The sequence below is a fragment of the Camelus dromedarius genome, chromosome 2 (genome assembly GCF_036321535.1).
Source record: "Camelus dromedarius isolate mCamDro1 chromosome 2, mCamDro1.pat, whole genome shotgun sequence".
Taxonomy (NCBI): Eukaryota; Metazoa; Chordata; class Mammalia; order Artiodactyla; family Camelidae; genus Camelus; species Camelus dromedarius.
The window spans coordinates 18,345,645-18,364,265 of NC_087437.1; the positions used below are offsets into that span (position 1 = coordinate 18,345,645).

General features: G+C 36.0%; 1 protein-coding gene across 5 annotated transcripts in view; it reads left to right on the forward strand.

Moving 5' to 3' along the window:
• The window catches only part of ARMC8 (armadillo repeat containing 8), a 95,146-nt gene that overhangs the window by 20,851 nt on the left and 55,674 nt on the right, over nt 1-18,621 (forward strand). For 4 of the 5 annotated variants that reach the window (XM_010976768.3, XM_031441759.2, XM_064491486.1 and 1 more), the window contains exons 2-6: nt 1-77; nt 10,734-10,805; nt 12,914-13,056; nt 13,161-13,258; nt 16,696-16,788. In XM_010976768.3, the coding sequence (XP_010975070.1) occupies nt 1-77; nt 10,734-10,805; nt 12,914-13,056; nt 13,161-13,258; nt 16,696-16,788 (483 nt within the window). The remainder of the gene's footprint in view (nt 78-10,733; nt 10,806-12,913; nt 13,057-13,160; nt 13,259-16,695; nt 16,789-18,621) is intronic. The other variant, XM_010976769.3, reaches the window with a different exon arrangement.

The window sequence follows — 18,621 nt, forward strand, 5'->3', positions numbered from 1 at the left end:
GAAGTAACAGCTAGCAGTCGCCACTATGTTGACAGGCTATTTGACCCTGATCCCCAGAAAGTTCTACAAGGTGTCATGTAAGTAGTATGTATTTAAGAGTCTATCAAAAAGTCTTGTTTGTTTCATGTTTGAATCTGTCAAATACTATAATTCTGAAAATGCAGGGTTTTTCTTTTCTCTTTTCTTCTGTTTCGGAATGGCCCCTTGACATTCATGACTTTAATATGGTACTGTAAAAAATTGTCTGTTGGATAGCTGTTAACTGACATGGTTAACTTCATTTTTTTTTTTTGTAGCATACTTGTTTTACATTTTTAAAAATGTTTACTTTGGAGAATGCTTTTGTGACTTTAATATCCAGCAAAAGCAAGAGAGCAAAATCGATGATTTTTTATAATTGGAAAAGGGTGGGAGAATAGGTCAGTAGGGTTTGGGGGGGTTTGTTTTATTTTTGATTAACCCACTGATGGTCTCTAAGGTTTGAGTCTCCTAGTGATGTTTTAAATATCAGAATTTAGAAAGCAATCATTAGAAAATTTAAATAAACTCTTAATAACCTAAATGCCCTTCTTTTCTCCATAATTCCCTCATGTTTAAGGAGGAAACATTTTTAAGCAACATAACCAAGGTGATTATACTCTAAAAAAAAATTAACTAAGACACATGTGATAAGATTGCAGATGACTGAAAGATGAATTCTCTCTCCTAAGAGCAAATTATTATGTATGCTTTTATCACATTAATTCTAAGAAAGAAGGTCTAGCCTAAGACTACTCATAGCATTGGGAAACACTGAGTGTCCACAGGGTTGAACTGTGTCCTGGGGAAGGAGGACACAAAAAAAAGATCAGGATGAGGCTCATGGGGTAGCAGTGAGGGCACAAATGAGTCCCTTTCTTCTTCTCTTACCCTGTTAGTGTTATCAGCAAGATAACATCTTCAGTTTAACTCTTGCTTGACCATGGCAAGGCTAGGATGCTTTGTTTATGGAAGTTTCTACTGACTATAATTCTTATTCTGTGCTCCCGTCTTCCAAAAAAAAAAAAAAAAGACTCTATAGAAGGGATGTCTTGGGGATGTGTGTTTGTAAAGTAGAGGCAAGTTAAGCAAGTAAGGCTGCTTGACTATTCAAATTTAGCTAGAAGGGAAGGTGAGGAGCTGGATGGAAACCGCCCCCCTCCCCTGGGTTACTTGACACCTTCTCTTCACATCTTCTCAGTTCACAGAAATAGTAGATATTTCTTATTTTCTCATGTTGACTTTGCCTTTGTCCCTTAACTCCGGGACTTTGTAATGATTTAATCAGCCCTTTAAGTCTAGTTTGATTAATACCAGGGAAAGTGGTATTAAATCCACCCGTAAAATCAATCAGTTTGGGTTGTACCTAGGCACACAAATTAGTTGAAGGGATAGGTTTAATTTAATATGCTTTCTTAGGCAAGCAGACATTCCCCCACACAAAGCCAGACACCTTTGTATATTGATAATCCTAGATATCACTTAAGATCCCTCAATAAATAGTTCAGTTGAAAATGTCAGGCTTATTAAGTGTTCAATAAATGATAGAAGATAATGATGCTGTAATTATTTTCATTATTACTGCTTCTATGGTTGTTTAGGAGAAAAGCTAAAGTTCTCAATCAGGGATTCCACATGAAAGACTTATCTTGAGTCATATCTCATATGAGTAGCTAATTCAAGTGTTAATCATCACTTTTAGAAATTTCTCATTTACCAAAGAACACAGTAACTTCCTGAAAGGTGATAAAATATCAAATGAGGCATAAAAACACTGGAAAGAGTGTATTCTTAAAAACCGGCTAAGGTATAGTTTGATAGCTTTAGTGCCTCTTAAAGAATTATCAAGTGTCAGACACTTAGCTGTAAGCTAAGAAGATAAGAAAGGTTTGTGTGGAAAGATAGATAGTGGAGTGGAAAGAGTATGGGCTTTTGAGTTGGACAACGGTAGATTGAATTCCTGGTTCTGGTATTTCCTAATTTAGTCCTTTCCTAGTAGAGTCTTTGGGCAAGTTGCTTAATTTCCTTGACTCTCAACTTCATTATCTGTAAAGGGAGATAACACAGCCCATCTTGCCAAGTTATTAAGAATTAAGTCAGAAATATAAAATTCAGTGCTGGTATGTTGTGGATACCCACAAATCAGCATTTAGGTGTTTATTCATTATTGGCCCTAATTTAAAACAACTTCAAAAATAAAATGATTCTTTTCAGAGAAGAGAAAGGAAAACTCAAATAAGAAATGTCAGAGAAAACAATTCAAACTGAAGGAGAAGAGAGGGAGGAGCTAGAATTCTTAATTCAGACAAGAGAATGCAAGTGATAACACAAACGCATTCCAGTGAAAGTGATTGCTACTTATAAGACTAAAATCTATTTATAGTTTGAAAGGGACAGATTACCCAAAATCTTTTCACTTAGGGTCTTATAGAGGTGTTTGTAGTATGATTTGATAAATCTTTCTTTACCTCAGAAATAGTTATTTTTTCTGACTTAATTCTTTCTTGAACTTTGTTACTGTCTAAAAATTAATTGTATATAGTCAAGAGAATGAAAAGTGAATTATACCTTTAACATTTTATTTATTTTTAAGTAACCTTGTCTAATACTAGAATATTACAATATTAATAGAGGAAAGGGGGGAACCAAAATAATGTTTAGGAAAAGAGAATTGACTAATTCTTTTAATGCATATTGCACAGCCACCGTTGAATCAGTCATACAGAGACCATTACTGGACCAAAATAAGTAGGTAGAAGGAGGTGGCCGCAGAGCGTAGGCAACCAAAGGTAGTCTTCCAGCTTTAGGGAAGGGAAGGACAGTGGCTATAGTAATCAGCTTTGAATTGAAAATATCCAATTGAAAAGACATGAAAGAATTGATGACTAATTTTAGCTACATTACAACCAGAGTTCTGTCATTTTTCTAGCAATATTAAGTCTGGTTTGTCTCAATAAAGATTGTGAACATACAAAACATAATACACTAGCAGGAAAAACAAAATCAAAGAAATTGAAGATGAATAATGACTTTTCATCCTGGCCCACAACTAATCTACTCAGCTGAGTTAGAGCCGTAACCATACCCATAAATATAGGGAACTTCTTTGTTGATAACTCATGTTATAAAGGACCATTTTACCTAGTCAGTGAGTATGCCTTTGTTGAAAGATATTATTAAACATCAGAACTGGTTAGTTTTAAATGTTGAAGAATGAGAAGTTATCCTAGGGACAACTTTTTGTTAATGGTACAATATTTAGCATAAATTTGAATGGTCCTAATGTGTTAAAGGTTTGAAAACAGAATCAGGTCCTGAAAAGCAAATGTCAAATGCATAACTGAGTAGAAGATCATTAGGTATGGAGTAAGATATGAACAGAGAGAACAGGGAGGTCAATCGTGTAGGTCATAAACTACAGCATTTGCAACTACAACAGAGAGTAGCTATATCAGATAAACTGCTGTATTGCAAATTTTGAGCTTCCTCTAGTGTGGAGATCTATGTATGACTTTTAAAGAGTAATTACAGGATATTTTTGGTGAATTTACTCTGATATTAGCTCAGCCATGTTAAATCTGTTATTTGATGAAGAATTAGCTATCGAAATGTTTTTGGAGACCTTGAGTCAGAGTTGGTTAAACACTGCTTTTTTTTAATGTACCTAAATTAATGCACCTGAATCTGGTTTTTATATTAGTGATTCTCCATGAAAAAAGTCAACAGATATCCCTTTGTGGCCCTAAGATGATATTCCCTGTGTTGAAAGGCAAAAGATGATATAAGCAAATGTGTCTGGCTTTGTAGTTACAAAGTAGAATCAAAGTAGAAAACTAGATTGGGTCTCTCTGGTAAACTCAGGCAAGCATTTGTGGCTACTGTAGAATTGTGTGGTTTTCAACAGGTATCCATATTTAAAAGTGTCTTCTGAAGTATTTTAATGTACTGATGAAATAAGTTCATTTTGGTAATGATTTTGGTACTTGATTTTCTGGTTCCAGGAAATTATGTACTTCTGGGTTCAGTAGAATAGAGACACTTTCCATTTTCTTGCATGAGCTCCCAAAAGATGAAGCCTTTGGCTTTTGGAAATTTTAGCCTAAAGTAGAAGTTTTAGGATAATTCAAAAGAAATATCTTGTCAGTCATTTTTGAAAGCGTTACAGGTAAACATAAATGAAGATGACCGTAATACCAAATAAAATGGAGTGATTCTGAGTCTTACTTGTTTAAAACTTCATATTCTGAGACAGTTCAGTCTGGTTAAAAGGGTAACAAGATCCTCCAGAAATTATTAGATCAAATTGACATAGTTTCGTATGCAGATAGATAAGCTGTTTATATGTGTATGTGATACTAACTTTGAACGTCAAGATTAGCTGATATTCGTGTATATTTGTATATATTAGCATATCTGTATATATCTTTTCATATTTATAAACCACTTAACTGTATGCTTACAGATTCATAATGTTCTAACACATTTTTGATGTTCTTTGGAATGATTATATTAATAATATTCATCAATATACTATAAAATATTTTGGCATTTATTAGTGCAATTATTATATTGTACTTTTCATTTTCAGAGAATATAGGGTGATTTATAATCATATATTGATAAAACAAAGACAAGTACAACAACTCCTAGTTTCTGAACTGGTGTTATACAGATTGAAACTGTATCTGACACTACCTACATTTCAAAAATCTATACCACAGGGTAATTGTAAGAGTGAACTAAATTACTGCCACTTCTCAGTTTTGTTCAATATATACATATAGTAGGTGCACAATAAATGCTAAGCTGACTTGAAGTTCACTATAAATTTCTCAAGTGCCTCCTGAATCAAGGCCTTATGTTAAAAATAACTTTAGTTTGAATAATAAATCATCATTATCTAATTCTTTTAAAATTGGAAATTCACATATGGTAATGGTGACTTTGATTGGAATACAAATAATCTCATTCCTTAACTGTGCTAAATATTAGAAAGCTGTTGTGCTTGGATGATTGGATGTTACATTCTTCATAAAGAGCATCATAATAATTATTATTACAGGAACAGAACAGTGAGTATGTTTGTAATTTTCCAAGTCCAAATAATTTTTTAAGGTATTTACCATTTGCCTTATTATAGCTACCCACAAATGTGTATTTTCTCCTTATTTTATGAACATCTTATGAAAAGTGAGTTTTCCTAAGTAGATCAAACTTTATATTCAGATTGTAGTTTTCAGTGTCCACTGTAGTTTTTGGCTGCTTCACACCAAGTAGGCCAAGAATGAACGCACAATATTCCAAATAAGAGCTGCTTCAGGTAATTGAGAAGTCATACTGTTCAAAATTTAAATGACACAATTGATCTTTAGCTTCTGACTCCAGCCTTCAATGATTTTAAAGATAATTTTCTATTTTTAGGTGATAATTAGGTTTTCAGTTACAATTTATGCTATTTTGACTGTTTAGGAAAAGTGTGCTCATACCTGATTGAAACATTTCTCCAGCAAGTCTAGATTCCAATTAATTTTTTTTTTTTACTTTTCCTACTGTTTTAATGGCAAAGTGTGTTGTTACTTTCTATCTTGGTTTTGATCAAAAATCATAATGCTCTGTTTTAGGCATTTAGATATGCTGTGGTAGGCACTGTACATGTTGTTTTCATATTTGAGACCTTTTTCTCCATCACACTGAAAATTAATCTCTTTCAGAACAAAGAAAGGAAGTAGAAAAGTTAGCCTTCATGTAAAAGTGAGTGCCTCCTGAGTCCATTTATTAGTGGGCAAATTTAAGATTCTAGCTGAAAATGTTCCCTGGCAAATGCATTTTTGTAGCATCTTAATACTGGTTCTTCTCCCATCTTCAAAGTGTGGGATATCTCCAAGGCTTACGTTTTAGCCTTTCTACCTGGAGATTCTTATCTTACCTCAAAGATAATTCAGTATGTATAAAATCAGGATAGATCCTTGTTTTGCTAAGAGATTTGTTCTCCAAACTTCCTAGTATTCTCTGCGCCCAGGCATCCGGACTTGACACTCAACATGTGTCACGTATCACTTTTCCTGTACCTATCAAACCATCTTGTTAACTACTTTCTTAAAATGTCCTCTCTATAAATGATTCCTATGGCTGCCACCTAGTCAGTGTCATATAACCAGATACCTGGATGAATTGATTAATTTCTTCAACAGACATTTATTGAGTGCCTACCAGGTGCCTGGTAGGCCTTGTGTAAGTTTGGGAGTATATGAGAGGGAATAATGTAGTCACTCCTCTGGGGGTTCCAAAAGTCTAATGGAGGAGTCAGATAACTAAAGAGGCAATCCACCGTAGTTTGATTAATAAATGCTGTGATAATGATAAACACAGAGGGACTTGGGACCACAAAGGAGAGACATCCGCCATTTAGTTGCCTCTTTTGGGTCTAGGATTATCTATATTCCAATCCATTCCACACTCAGCTTTTCTTCCTTAGTTAGTCACTACTTCCTTCATGTCCTTTTTCTGATAAAAACATGATCTTGCCTTAATCTGTCCCCCTTTAGTTTATATCTTCTCTCTATCACTTTTCCAACTTTGTTTCATGCTTAATGTTCCCATCTTAAAGGAAACCTTCTTTTCAGGCCTGACTCCTGGTATTGACCCAGAAATATGCCATATTCATTTCCAGCATTATTCCCTTTGCCTTCCTCATCCACTTATCCAAATGCTGACCATTTTCTAGGGTTCATCTTAGTTCCTACCATTGCCTCAAAACCTGTTAAGCTTGTCTTATCATCTACTTTTGTCAGCCCTGTAAGCTCACTGTCTATAATACAGCACTGCCTTAATTGTTAGTGTTATTTTTGTCTTCCCAAGGATATTGTAAACTCTTCAGATCAGGCTTTCCATTATGTGATGCTTTTGTATTCTTCATAGAGCCTAGCACAGGGCCGAGCCCAAAAAGTAATTGTTGAATTTCAATAGTATATAAGTAGGGTAATTTCCCCCCCAACATTAAAAATTTGTGGACAGGAGATTGTATCCCTTTGATCTACTGGGAAAAGGATGTCTGACTAAAAGTTAGAGATGCTCTTATTTTTGTATAAAAGTGTAAAATTGAAAAACAGGAGGAAAAAGAAAATACCTTTACTGAATTCTTTTGTCTTTTCAGTCAGTTTGTTCTGAATGTCTCACATGCTGGAGGTAATGGAAAGAAGCACTTGGCATGAAAGATATGGATTGAGACTGGCTCTGTCGTTTACTGTGGGACTGAGTAGACCCCCAAACCTGAGCCTTAGTTTCCTCATCTGTAAAATGGGGTTAATATTACTCAAGATTGCAGTGAAGATTAAGTAATGGATATGGAATGCTTTGTAAACTTCAGTGTATATACATCTTGCATGGTTTTGTTGTGTTCCCATCTTGGATGATAGTTGTGAGTTTGCATTTTACAAAAATACGGATTTCTATATGGTATGTTTTATGATCCATTGATAGTAACTTCTCTGAGATTTCCAGGTCAGGCTGGTTTCTTGCCTCTGAAGAGGAGACAGACTTCTATCCTAAAAAAGTAATGAGTGTGCTATGATAAAGGACGCTAGAAGGGATACCTAATCCAGACCTAGGAGTTGTCAGGGCATGCTTCCTGGAGGATGACATTGACATACAAGCTCAGACTTGAAAGATGAGTAAAGTTAGCCAGGAATGCTGTGAGGGAGGGGATAAGGAAATGAGAGAGAGAATAGCTACCCTCTGGCAACTGAAAGAAGCTCTGTTTGGCTGGCTCTGAAATTGAATTTTACACAGTACTAATCTTGTATCTGCTAAAAATGGGTATATGTGATGATTATTGTCTCTCTCAGTTTTAATTTTTTCATAGAAATGATCTCCTGGTAACCCTTTATAGTAATAGTTGAATAGAATTCATTTGCTGGGTATTAACATCTCTTCTTCCTTACCTAATATAGAAATATTTTACTTGTTAGAGCCAGAGCAAGAATTGTTGTCTTTAGACATTATGTTCTCTTTAGCTTGCAGTTACTCTGTAACTACTTGCTGCCTCCTTCATGTCCTTTTTGCAAACTATTAGGAGAACTGGAAACTTGGTGTTGGAGGGGTTTTTGTTTGCTTTTGACTCTAAAAATATTTACTTTCACATGGTTTCTGATACTTGAAATGGGTTTATAAGGTAATGTGGGGACACCTCATTTCTGCTTAGTTTAGGAAGATTGGAGAGAAATCTGGGAAAAAGTTAGGGTCGGGAATTCCGGACTAGAGAGAGCCTCCAGAATGGCACCTGGCGTAAAATAGACTCTTAGTAAATAGCAAGTGGACAAATGAGTGTGCTGCATTAGTATAGGCAGACCCATTAAGAGAAGGGAAGAAGATGAAAGTAAATGACAAAATGCTAGGTTAGGGTATATAAGCTGATAAGTGGGAACTAAGTCTCTAAGAAAACAGCAGGCATCCCCAAGAGGCAGGACCCTCGATGTACAGTCCATCAGCTATGCTTTGCTAAATGAAGCTCCAGTATCACATTTTATATAATGTATCAGAACTTGGTTAAAACCTTGGTAAGCTTCATTCAGCTTAGTCCTCATAAACAAAAAATCCTCCTGCATAACCCCTATAAACAATATGGAAGATCTGAGAGACAGTTTACAGAAAAAGAGGTAAAGCCCTCAAAAATAGACCACCCTCAGACACTGAGCTAATGGAAGAAGACTAGTAGGTATAGTGTATGTCTCAAGACTTGTGAAAATGCTATTCAAAAACTTGTAGGGAGAATCAGCTTTCAGCATATCACTGCATCATAGCAGTGTTTTCCTGCAGTAATCAAAGAAGGTAATTAAAGAGAAGGATATTATAATTATTATTACCAGGGTTTTTAATGCCAGTGAATTTGGTTGATATTGGAAACACAGTCTGACTATAATATTTAGTTGTTGATTTTCTTAAGTAACTTCCCACCTCTGTTTTCTACTCTGTTTTTCTACAAGATTATGGTTTACTAATTAGAGAACTTTTTCAGGATTTTAACTTTAAAGGTTGGCAAATGATTCCTATGTATTGTAGAGCTCTGCCATCTAAAAGAGGGGAAGTCAAAAGAGATGCTGGTCAAGTGACTAGGGGAATAGATTTGGGATATGGAAGAAATGAATTTGGGTGAGCTAAGAACTTTTTGAGGCTCCATGACAATGGTCTTAATGCTCTCAGACTTGGCTTCCCCTTGTAAATGTTTTGTAATGACTGACTCCTGCACTATCCTGAAATTAAATCCACAGTAATATAACCTCACAAACATCCAAAAATAATATAATCCTTCCCTGCTTATAATGTAAAGGGTAAAATTTTAAAGAAGATAATGTATAAATGTTTCAGTATGTAGACACTTAGGCGTGACTGTGCTAGCAAACTTAATGAAGTATGAATGCAAGAGCTGAAAGTGTGGGCTGATATAGGTGTGGTATTGATGATTCAAACACCATGAGTACCACTGACCTGATTTTCCAAAATGAAATAACTTTTAATAAAAAGCATAATTTCCCTTTTATTTACAGGGCAGGTAAAATACTGAAAAATACAGTTTTCTTTAAAATTGTGTAAAAAATGCTTTCTATCTATTTTTAAAACTATGGCCAGGAATTTCTAGACACCCTCATAAACTTCTGAAATGCCCCTAAGAGTCTCTGATGCCTTCTTCCCCACTTTGAAAACCCATGGTGTTCTAGTGTTCTATATTAAGATAGTACTACTGACTAATTTGCATAAGTTTTTCTTTTTATTAAATATTCTCTAGTACTAGGCTTATTTTGAGCTATTTATTTTTTCTCCATCTGTCCTCTGGGAACAGCCATGTGTTTATGAATCAGTTGGTCATTGGTAGAGATACTCTTATTGTGGAATAGAATTTTACTTCTGGTGAAGTGAAGATCTGAGTGTAGCTAGAATAAAAAATACTGGTGAATATATGGGAAATATAAAATATTTTTATTTTTAAATCTCCTTAAAAGATAATTGGCTGTTTAAACAAAAGTAGTACAATATATTATGTTGTTTCTAACTAATTCAAAAATGTATGACAGCAGCACAAAAATGGATGGGGAGATGAAAGTATATGCTTGCAAGTCTCTTACAATATACAGGAAATGGCATGATATCCCTTGAAGTTAAACCATGCATATTGTAAATTGTAAAGCAACCACTAAAAAACCCAAAACAGAACCCGAAGAGGTACTGCTAAGACAATAAAGGAGATAAAATGGAATCACAAGAAGTATTCAGTCCAGAGAAGTCAGAAAAAGAGGAAAAAAGTAAACAAAGTCATGGTCCCTGGAACAGGATCAGATACATTCTGGGTGCTTTTACTCCCCACTTCCAGGGCTGTGAGTGAGAAGGTGGCCTAGATTTCTTTTTATTCAAAGGATTGGTGGCCTTTTTTGAAAAACTCAACTTTCTGTATATTAGAAGTCTTTTGCCAATACTGAAGATATCTCCCACTTTCCTCACTTCATTGCTGTCCTGTTTTACAGCCCCGGGTTTACTCAGCATCTGTCTCTGTCCCTTCTCTTTGGTACTCCAGGTGGAAAAGCATCAATGTTTTCACTATGTCACTAACTTCTGTATGAGCCAATTCAAGATGTTGCCTTATAAAGAGAAAGTGGGATGATTGATCTTTTATTTTTCTGTGGTGTCTCAACGTACTTTACCCTTTTCTCTTCCCCTTAATTCAGAGACATGAAAAATGCTGTAATTGGAAACAACAAGCAGAAAGCCAACCTCATTGTTTTAGGAGCTGTTCCAAGGTGAGTTTGCTGTCTTGCCCTTTTCTGCTGTTCATACTAAGTTTCAAGTATATTTCTTATTCTCAACCATAAGATTCATCTTTTTTCTGTATTGTCTGTCCTGTTTTTGAAAAGCCTCTTAATTTTTAAAATAAATGTTTTGGAGTATATGAAGCATCTCTTTAAAAAATTAAAGTACCAGAGAATGGAATATGAAGCAAATGTATTAATACTTTTTAGAGGTTCAGGTTGATCATTGGGTAGATAGACAGTCTACACCAGCTTGATTCTTCTGTATCTCCTCAGAGCCTTGGCAGGTTTTATATGATTGGTTGATAACATCTTAGGATTCCCAAAATGTTTTTTGAATTTAAAAAAAAAAAATCTTGGTTTTTAATACTGCTGTTCTTTTTTAATTTTTAAAATTTGCTGTTTTTTAACTGAACGTGGAAACTTTGATTTCTTCTGATGAACTAATAAGCTTCCTTTTGGCAGATGATGACAGTTTTATAAGTTCTCTTTTGTCTTTGCTACTCAGAGCTAAGTTTTATTTGCAATTGCTGTTAAGTTTTTCATTCAGAATTTTTTTTGATAGAGGAGGTAATTAGGATTTGTTAGTTTATTTACTTTTAATATATTTATTAATTTTTATATATTTATTGTGTGTGTGTATATATATTTTTGTTTGTTTGTTTGTTTTAAAGAGAGGTGCTGGGGATTGACCCGAGTACCTCATGCATGCTAAGCACTCACTCTACCACTGAGCTATACCCTCCCCACACCCCCCAGAATTTTTTAATGTTTTGGTTTTTTCTCTTCTCTCTCTTCTTTTTTTCTTATCTTTTAATGTAGGATTAGTGGTTTCATTGTTTGTTATCATAATTGATGTTAAATATATTCTTGGTAACTATAAAGCTCTCAGCAGTCTTTCTTTTCTTTTTTTTACTTATTTTTTAACACCTTTATTGTGATATGGTTCCTATACAGTAAACTGCACATATTTCAGATAAGCAATTTGATAAATTTTGATAGATGTATACATCACCACCACAATCAAGATAGCTAACATTTCCATCACTCCCCAAAGGTATAATTTTCAAATTCCCTGTTTATCCTTTCCCACCCTCTTTAGCCCCTGATAACCACATTTGTTCTCTATGTCTATGAGTCTCTTTCTGTTTTGTAGAGAAGTTCATTTGTGTCCTTTTTCTTTTAGATTCCACATATAAGTAATATCAAATGGCATTTTTCTTTCTTTTTGGCTTACTTCACTTAGAATGATGATCTCCAGGTCCATCATGTGCTGCAAATGGCATTGTTTTATTCTTTGTATGGCTGAGAAGTATTCCATTGTATAAATATACCAGAACTTCTTTATCCAGTCATCTGTCGATGGACATTTGGGTTGTTTCCATGTCTTGGCTGTTGTAAATAGTGCTGCTGTGAACATTGGGGTACATGTGTCTCAGCAGCCTTTCTTAGGGGATTAGTGCTCAGTATATATAAATATGCTCTGGGGAGCATGAAGGTTCTACTTAGAACATAAGGGAGATGGTCATAAGTGGTGGATGATTAGAGTTTGGGGAGCAGTTGTTTGACAGGCTCAGCTGGAGTAGAAGTAGGAGGATCTGCTGATTCCCCAAATGGGAGAACTGGAGAAAGAAGAGAGCTTCTCTTGCTTGAAGAGCTACGCGAGGACTCTGAATGTTCCCTCTAGACTAAACGCCTGTGATCTCTGAACTACAGTGCTGGATATTCAGAGTCCTTAAGATCCAGCGGCACTTGGCACTGGGAGTCTTCATATCCATGGAGATAACATGGATGGTGCTGCTGCCGTTTGCACAGGGATCACCTGTAGACAACTTTCAGATTTATATTTCCGACAGACTAAGATAATCTGATAGTTCTCTTGCTTAAAATGATGAAAATCTCTTCTAGATTTCCCCCCTCTCAGATATTCTGTCATTAAATTAGCAGCTGATATAAAAATATGACCCATTTCCTAGCCCTCTGTAAGCTTTCCAACCATATTTTCAGCATGGGGGATGTATTGGTAGCCTTTTTCTTTTAGCTAATGTTTACTTTTAAGTTTTTAAGTGTCTTCTGTTTATCAAGTTCTTTCTTTTTAGGTTATTGTACTTGCTTCAGCAAGAAACCTCAAGCACAGAGTTGAAAACTGAATGTGCAGTGGTATTGGGAAGTCTTGCTATGGGTACTGAAAACAATGTCAAGTCTCTTCTAGATTGCCATATTATCCCTGCCTTACTGCAAGGTATGTGAGGAAGCCATTTTTATACAAGTAGGAAGTAGAATCAGTTTGCAGTGTTTTAAATACAGGATGAAACCCTGAGTCTCAAATCTATTTTCTGTTAATAGGACTACTGTCCCCGGACCTAAAGTTCATTGAAGCTTGCCTCCGATGCCTGCGCACCATCTTTACCAGTCCCGTCACTCCAGAGGAACTACTGTATACAGTGAGTTTTAGATGTTTTTGCATCATCAGTTACATTTTACTAATAGCATACATCTCATTTACTTAGCATCTCAAAATGCATCATAACTGTGGTAACTGTGTTATGTTATAGAAAAGTCTCAAGAAGTATTTGAGTTCTTGCTAATTTGCAAATATCAAATGTTCTAGGCTTTGTAAAGAAGTAAAAAATAGTCTCAGATCTTGGGGAATTTATAAGCTGTTCTTTTTTGGGGGGGGTGGGTATAAAGACCCACCTTAATTTCTTAATATATTAGAAATTAAGGCAGTATATTTAATGCACTCACTTCAGGTTAAATCCAGTAAAGTAGGCTTTATAGAGAAGATAGAATTTGACCTGGGTCTTGAATACTGGTTAAGATTTCAAGAAGCAGAAAGGGAGGAAGCCGTTCTAGGAAAGATCTGTGTAAGAGGATATGCAGGGCAGTGGGCAGAGTAGTAGAACACAGGGGCATCAGTGTTCATTTCAGCTGGAGAGGTGAATGAGCAGCACTTTGTTGGAGGCTTACCTGCCAGTCTAGAATCAGAGAATACATGTGAGAGAATCCAAAGATCTTTAGAGTCATTCAATGGTTTTTAAAAATTTTGAGAATTATTAGGGGGTGATTACATGGGACTTCTTAATAAAAATGACCCAAGCCAATATTTTTCAAACACTCTTATCCACAATCCACAGTAAGAAGTAGTTTCCACTGTCACATTGTGTGTGTGGGGATGGGGAATATCCTGAGATAGTCTTCACAAAACATTCCATAAATGTGGTGCCTTCTGATTTCTAGTCTATCCTTTTCCATTTAAAAAAAAATGCTGGTTGTGATTCTTTGAACTAACACACAGAATTAGAAGGTCAAAGCAGATACATATGAATCAGAGATGTTGTCCAGAATCATGTTTTCCAGGTATTTCAAGAATATAAGCAGTAAAGAGGCACAGGCAAAGCAAGGAGGGAGAAGGGAGGGGACATGCCACGTGCCTCCGTAGCTAGTTTTTCCGACACCAGACACTTGCTCCTCTGGCCCGTAATGCTACATAAGGTCTCCAAGTGAGGTTTGTGGGTGACCTCACAAAGCAGGGAGGTTCTAAATTAGGAAACATCTGTTTTACCTCAGGGATTTGGGCAGCATTCTTCAGAGAGCCATACCTCAGAAATCTATAGGTTATTTACTACAATGATTCTCAAATTTGCACATGCACTAGAATTACCTGGAGAGCTCTTTAAGCACAGAACCCTGGACCCTACGTCCAGAATTTCTGATTCAGTGATTGCGGGTTGGGGCCTGAGAATATGCATTTCTAACAAGTTTCCCGGTAATTGAGACGCCACTAGTCCATGGACCACTCTGGTTTACTGTAAGCACTTCTAAATTGGGGACATCCTCCTCAAAGCATTCTACATAGAAAGGCTGTCTTTCTAGTAAATATCAATCTGTTTTCCTGAAGGTCTGATTGTCATGTTTACAAAGAAATTAAACCAGTCACTTGTCTTGTTTACCCTAGAACTTTCTCCCCAACCCCCAGCCCAGTAATGGGGGAGAAATTGATCCTGGCCAACTGATGTAACTTCTTTCTCCTCTCTCTCTAAATTGATTTCACGACCCACTAGTGGATCATGGTACATAGTTTTAGAACTCTTATCTACACCAATTTAACTTCTTTACATAAGAAAAATTAAGACACGGGGACATTTAAGTGACTTTCACAGGGAGAATGTCTAAATTATGAAATACCTTTATGCCTCAGAGACAGTGGAGAATCCGTGAAAAGTGTTGGGTGGGATAATGACAGGGCGTAATATTTCAGTATAGTTAGCTGACATTTGTGAGTTGGATTGTGTACAGGCTGGCTGCCACAGCAACCCAGGCACCAAACTAAAGACAGTGGAGTCCTGTTGAAGAGGGCAGGATGTCTAGTTTGAAATCCTGTTTATCAGATAGGTGACTGGAGAAATTTTGTAACTGTTCTTTGCATCATTTAATCAGTCACAAACTGCAGATATATACTGCAGATATATAACACAATTGGCAGAAAGGGTCAAATGTGAAGAAATGGAGTAAGGGCTGTTGTAACAGGAAAACTGAGAGATGAGAGAGCAATAGAGGAAAGGAGGGAGGTAAAAGTAGTTTTAGGAGCCTGATAGAGGCTTTTTTATCTTCCTCTCAATTGCCTCTTCTCTCTTAGCTGCAACCTACTTCCCTTTCTTCTGTCAGTGGAACCACTGTTGTCATCCCTGCTCCTCCCCATCTGTAAAATAGATGTGTACTTTACATTCTCGTCTCTTCTTTTATGCATTTGGTAGCTGACTTTCTTTGAAGTTTTCTGAGGTTTTCATTTTGTTTTTAAACTACTTATGATAACAGAGTTACACTAACAAGCAAGGGGAAAAGATTCTACTTGTAGGCAATCAACAGCCTTCTGTTTTCTGACTTAGCTTTTATGTATCCTGGGCTTTCTTTTCTTTCTAAGGAAAACCCCAAATCTTGTTTATCCCAACAGTGGTATTCTTTTAACTTTCTTTCCTTGCCCTCTGTTGTCTTTTGTCAAAGTGTGGTCTGTGGACCAGCATCAGCCATCATTTGGGAGCTAGTTAGAATGCAGGATCTTAGGTCCTACTCCAAACCTACGGAATCAGAAGCTGTACATAAAGAAAATCCCCTGAGAATTTACATACACATTCATACCTGAGAGGCATCGCTATAGGATCTGTGACAGCATTGACCAGGGGGCTTGAGCTGTCTCCTATTCTGTCTGTGGTTCAAGCCAGATATCCTTTCAACGTTTAATTCTTTCTGTACTCTAAGAAAAAGGACATTTTTGGAGAGCCCTGCAGCAGGCTGGGTAGATTCTTCTCTCTTCTCGTGTATCATCATGTATGTTGCTAAGTGTCAGTAGTAGGCAGAGAGTGGGCTATTAAGTGAGAAGTTGCTATTTTATAAGTTGTTTTGTGAAGACTGAAACTAGCTAACTATGGTTATTATGAATGTTAATCTGTTACTGATACTTATCATAACATCTCAAATCAAAATTATCAAGTTTTATCTTAATACAGTAATTCTTCCTTAGAAATTATGTATTATTATATATCTTATTAATTATGTCACATTTTGGTCTCAGAATAGATTTATGTCAGGTCTTACTGAAATTATTTTGTTTTATTGTGGGGATGTAGGCTGTTTATGGGAGAGAAATTGAGAATTTCATATTTTTGTATTTTGTTGTCAAGGATAAAATTGAAACCCCTTTCCTTGTCCTTTTCCTAATAGTTCTGATGTCCGTGTTGCTTTTGTGTTGCTGTGTTCCTTGAAGAGATTTAATTTACTGTCATTAGGATAAGAGGCTTACTAGCTCATGGAAAATACTTATTAGAGGTGCTCCCCATGTCTAAGTTCTTTGTTGCTATGCTCTTCTTCCCTTTGACTTCAGGATGCTACGGTGATACCGCACCTCATGGCGCTGCTTAGCAGGTCCCGCTACACCCAGGAGTACATCTGTCAGATCTTCTCCCACTGCTGTAAAGTAAGAACCAGAATGAATGTTCTCTGTAGTATAAAATCTTACGTACCCTCAGGAGATTACCTCCTTTGTGCATCCTCCTAGAGCTAATCTATACATATATAAGCAGATCTAATGTATATATCCCCCCCCCCTTTTTTGGACACAAATGGTAGCATTACCATCCATACTGTTTTGCATCTTGCAGTTTTCACTTAACCTTTTTTTTTTTTTTAAGTGGAGGTACTGAGGATTGAACCCAGGACCTTGTGCATGCTAGGCATGCACTTTACCACTGAGCTATACCCGCCTCCCCCCACTTAACCTCTTGAAAGATATTCCATATCAGTACATAAGGAGCTTCCTCATTCTTTTTGTAAACAGGCATACAGTATTTTATTGTATAGATGTATAATAATTTATTTAACCAGTCTTCTGTTGTCAGACATTTAGCTTGTTTCCAGTCTTATTTCAAAAAAGTGCTGTAGTCAATATGTTGTATGTAAGACATTTTATAAAAAACAGAATTGCTGAGTCAAAGAGTGTGAGCATTTGTAATTTTACCACATGCCTTAGTAGAGGTTATATAGTTTTACACTCCGACCAGCCATGTGTGGTCATGACTTCCCCTACACCCTCAGGTTGCACACTGTTGGAAATTGTTTTGTGATCTCATATAAGGAGAAATAAGAGAAATTTCGGTTATTAAAAGTGCCTGAACCTAAACTGAAGAATGCTCTGCAGTGCTACTTATTTTGCTTCACAGTTTATATATTGAGTGTACTCTTTTGATAGCCATGATTTGCTAACTTTTAACCAAATGATTGTTTATCTTCTGATTATACATTTTTCAGGACCTGAAATCACATACGTGTCATTTATAATTACAAATATAAAGTGAGGTGTTTGGGGAACTATAGGAAAGAATGAAAAGTGAACAACTGCATACTAAACTAGGAAGATCTCAGATTTATGCTATTTTAGAACAGTTTCCCAAATATAAATTAAATCACTTGGTTTCAGAAGTATCTATAGATTATAACTTAAACCTTTAAACCCCCTTCCAAATCCTAGCTGATTGTCACTCTATTTAAGACATCCAGAATTTAAGATTTTTGTCGAAAGTCTTTGCAGTTTCTCTCCCTGGATTGCTTTGACAATGTGGAAGCCAACGCACAGGACCAGGGGTGTCAATTTCTTAACCTTTTGAGGAGGGTAAAGAAAATCTTTGAGAAAAGAACAATTTCATTGCAATTCATTTATTAAAAATGAGTTGAAGTAATAAGAGTCTAGAATTTTCCAACATTAAGTGATGTCTTATAGCCAGCCCTGGCAGATAGGTGGAAAAGGATACTCCAGAGCTCTGTGCCTCATTAAAAATCTTATAGCATCTGTACCCGAGTGCTTGAGAGCACAGCATCTACTATTCATGATCACAGCAATCCCAAAAGGCAGTAAAAATTGGACCTGGAGGCTTAACTACTACATGTCAAATTATTGTGTTAAATTATCAGACATTTGAATAATCCCATTTCTGAAGTTACCCATATAGTTTTTAGAATTTCGCATCAGAAATTTCCCGACATTTTTAGGCTTACTCATCTGAAGCTTCTCAATGCTGTTTTAGCTGAAATCATAGATGAAAGAATACTATTAAATCACTGGTTCTTTTGCTGGAGAGCAACTTATGCTGAACAAGAATTTACAGGCACCCTCTAACAGAACAAAGATGCCACTAACAGAACAAAGATGTTATCAGAGAAAGTCACCTGAACTCTGCTTTCCTTTAGCCTGATAATTAGCATTTGCCACTGTAATTAAATGATCCAGTTTAAGTGTTCTGAGATACAATAGATC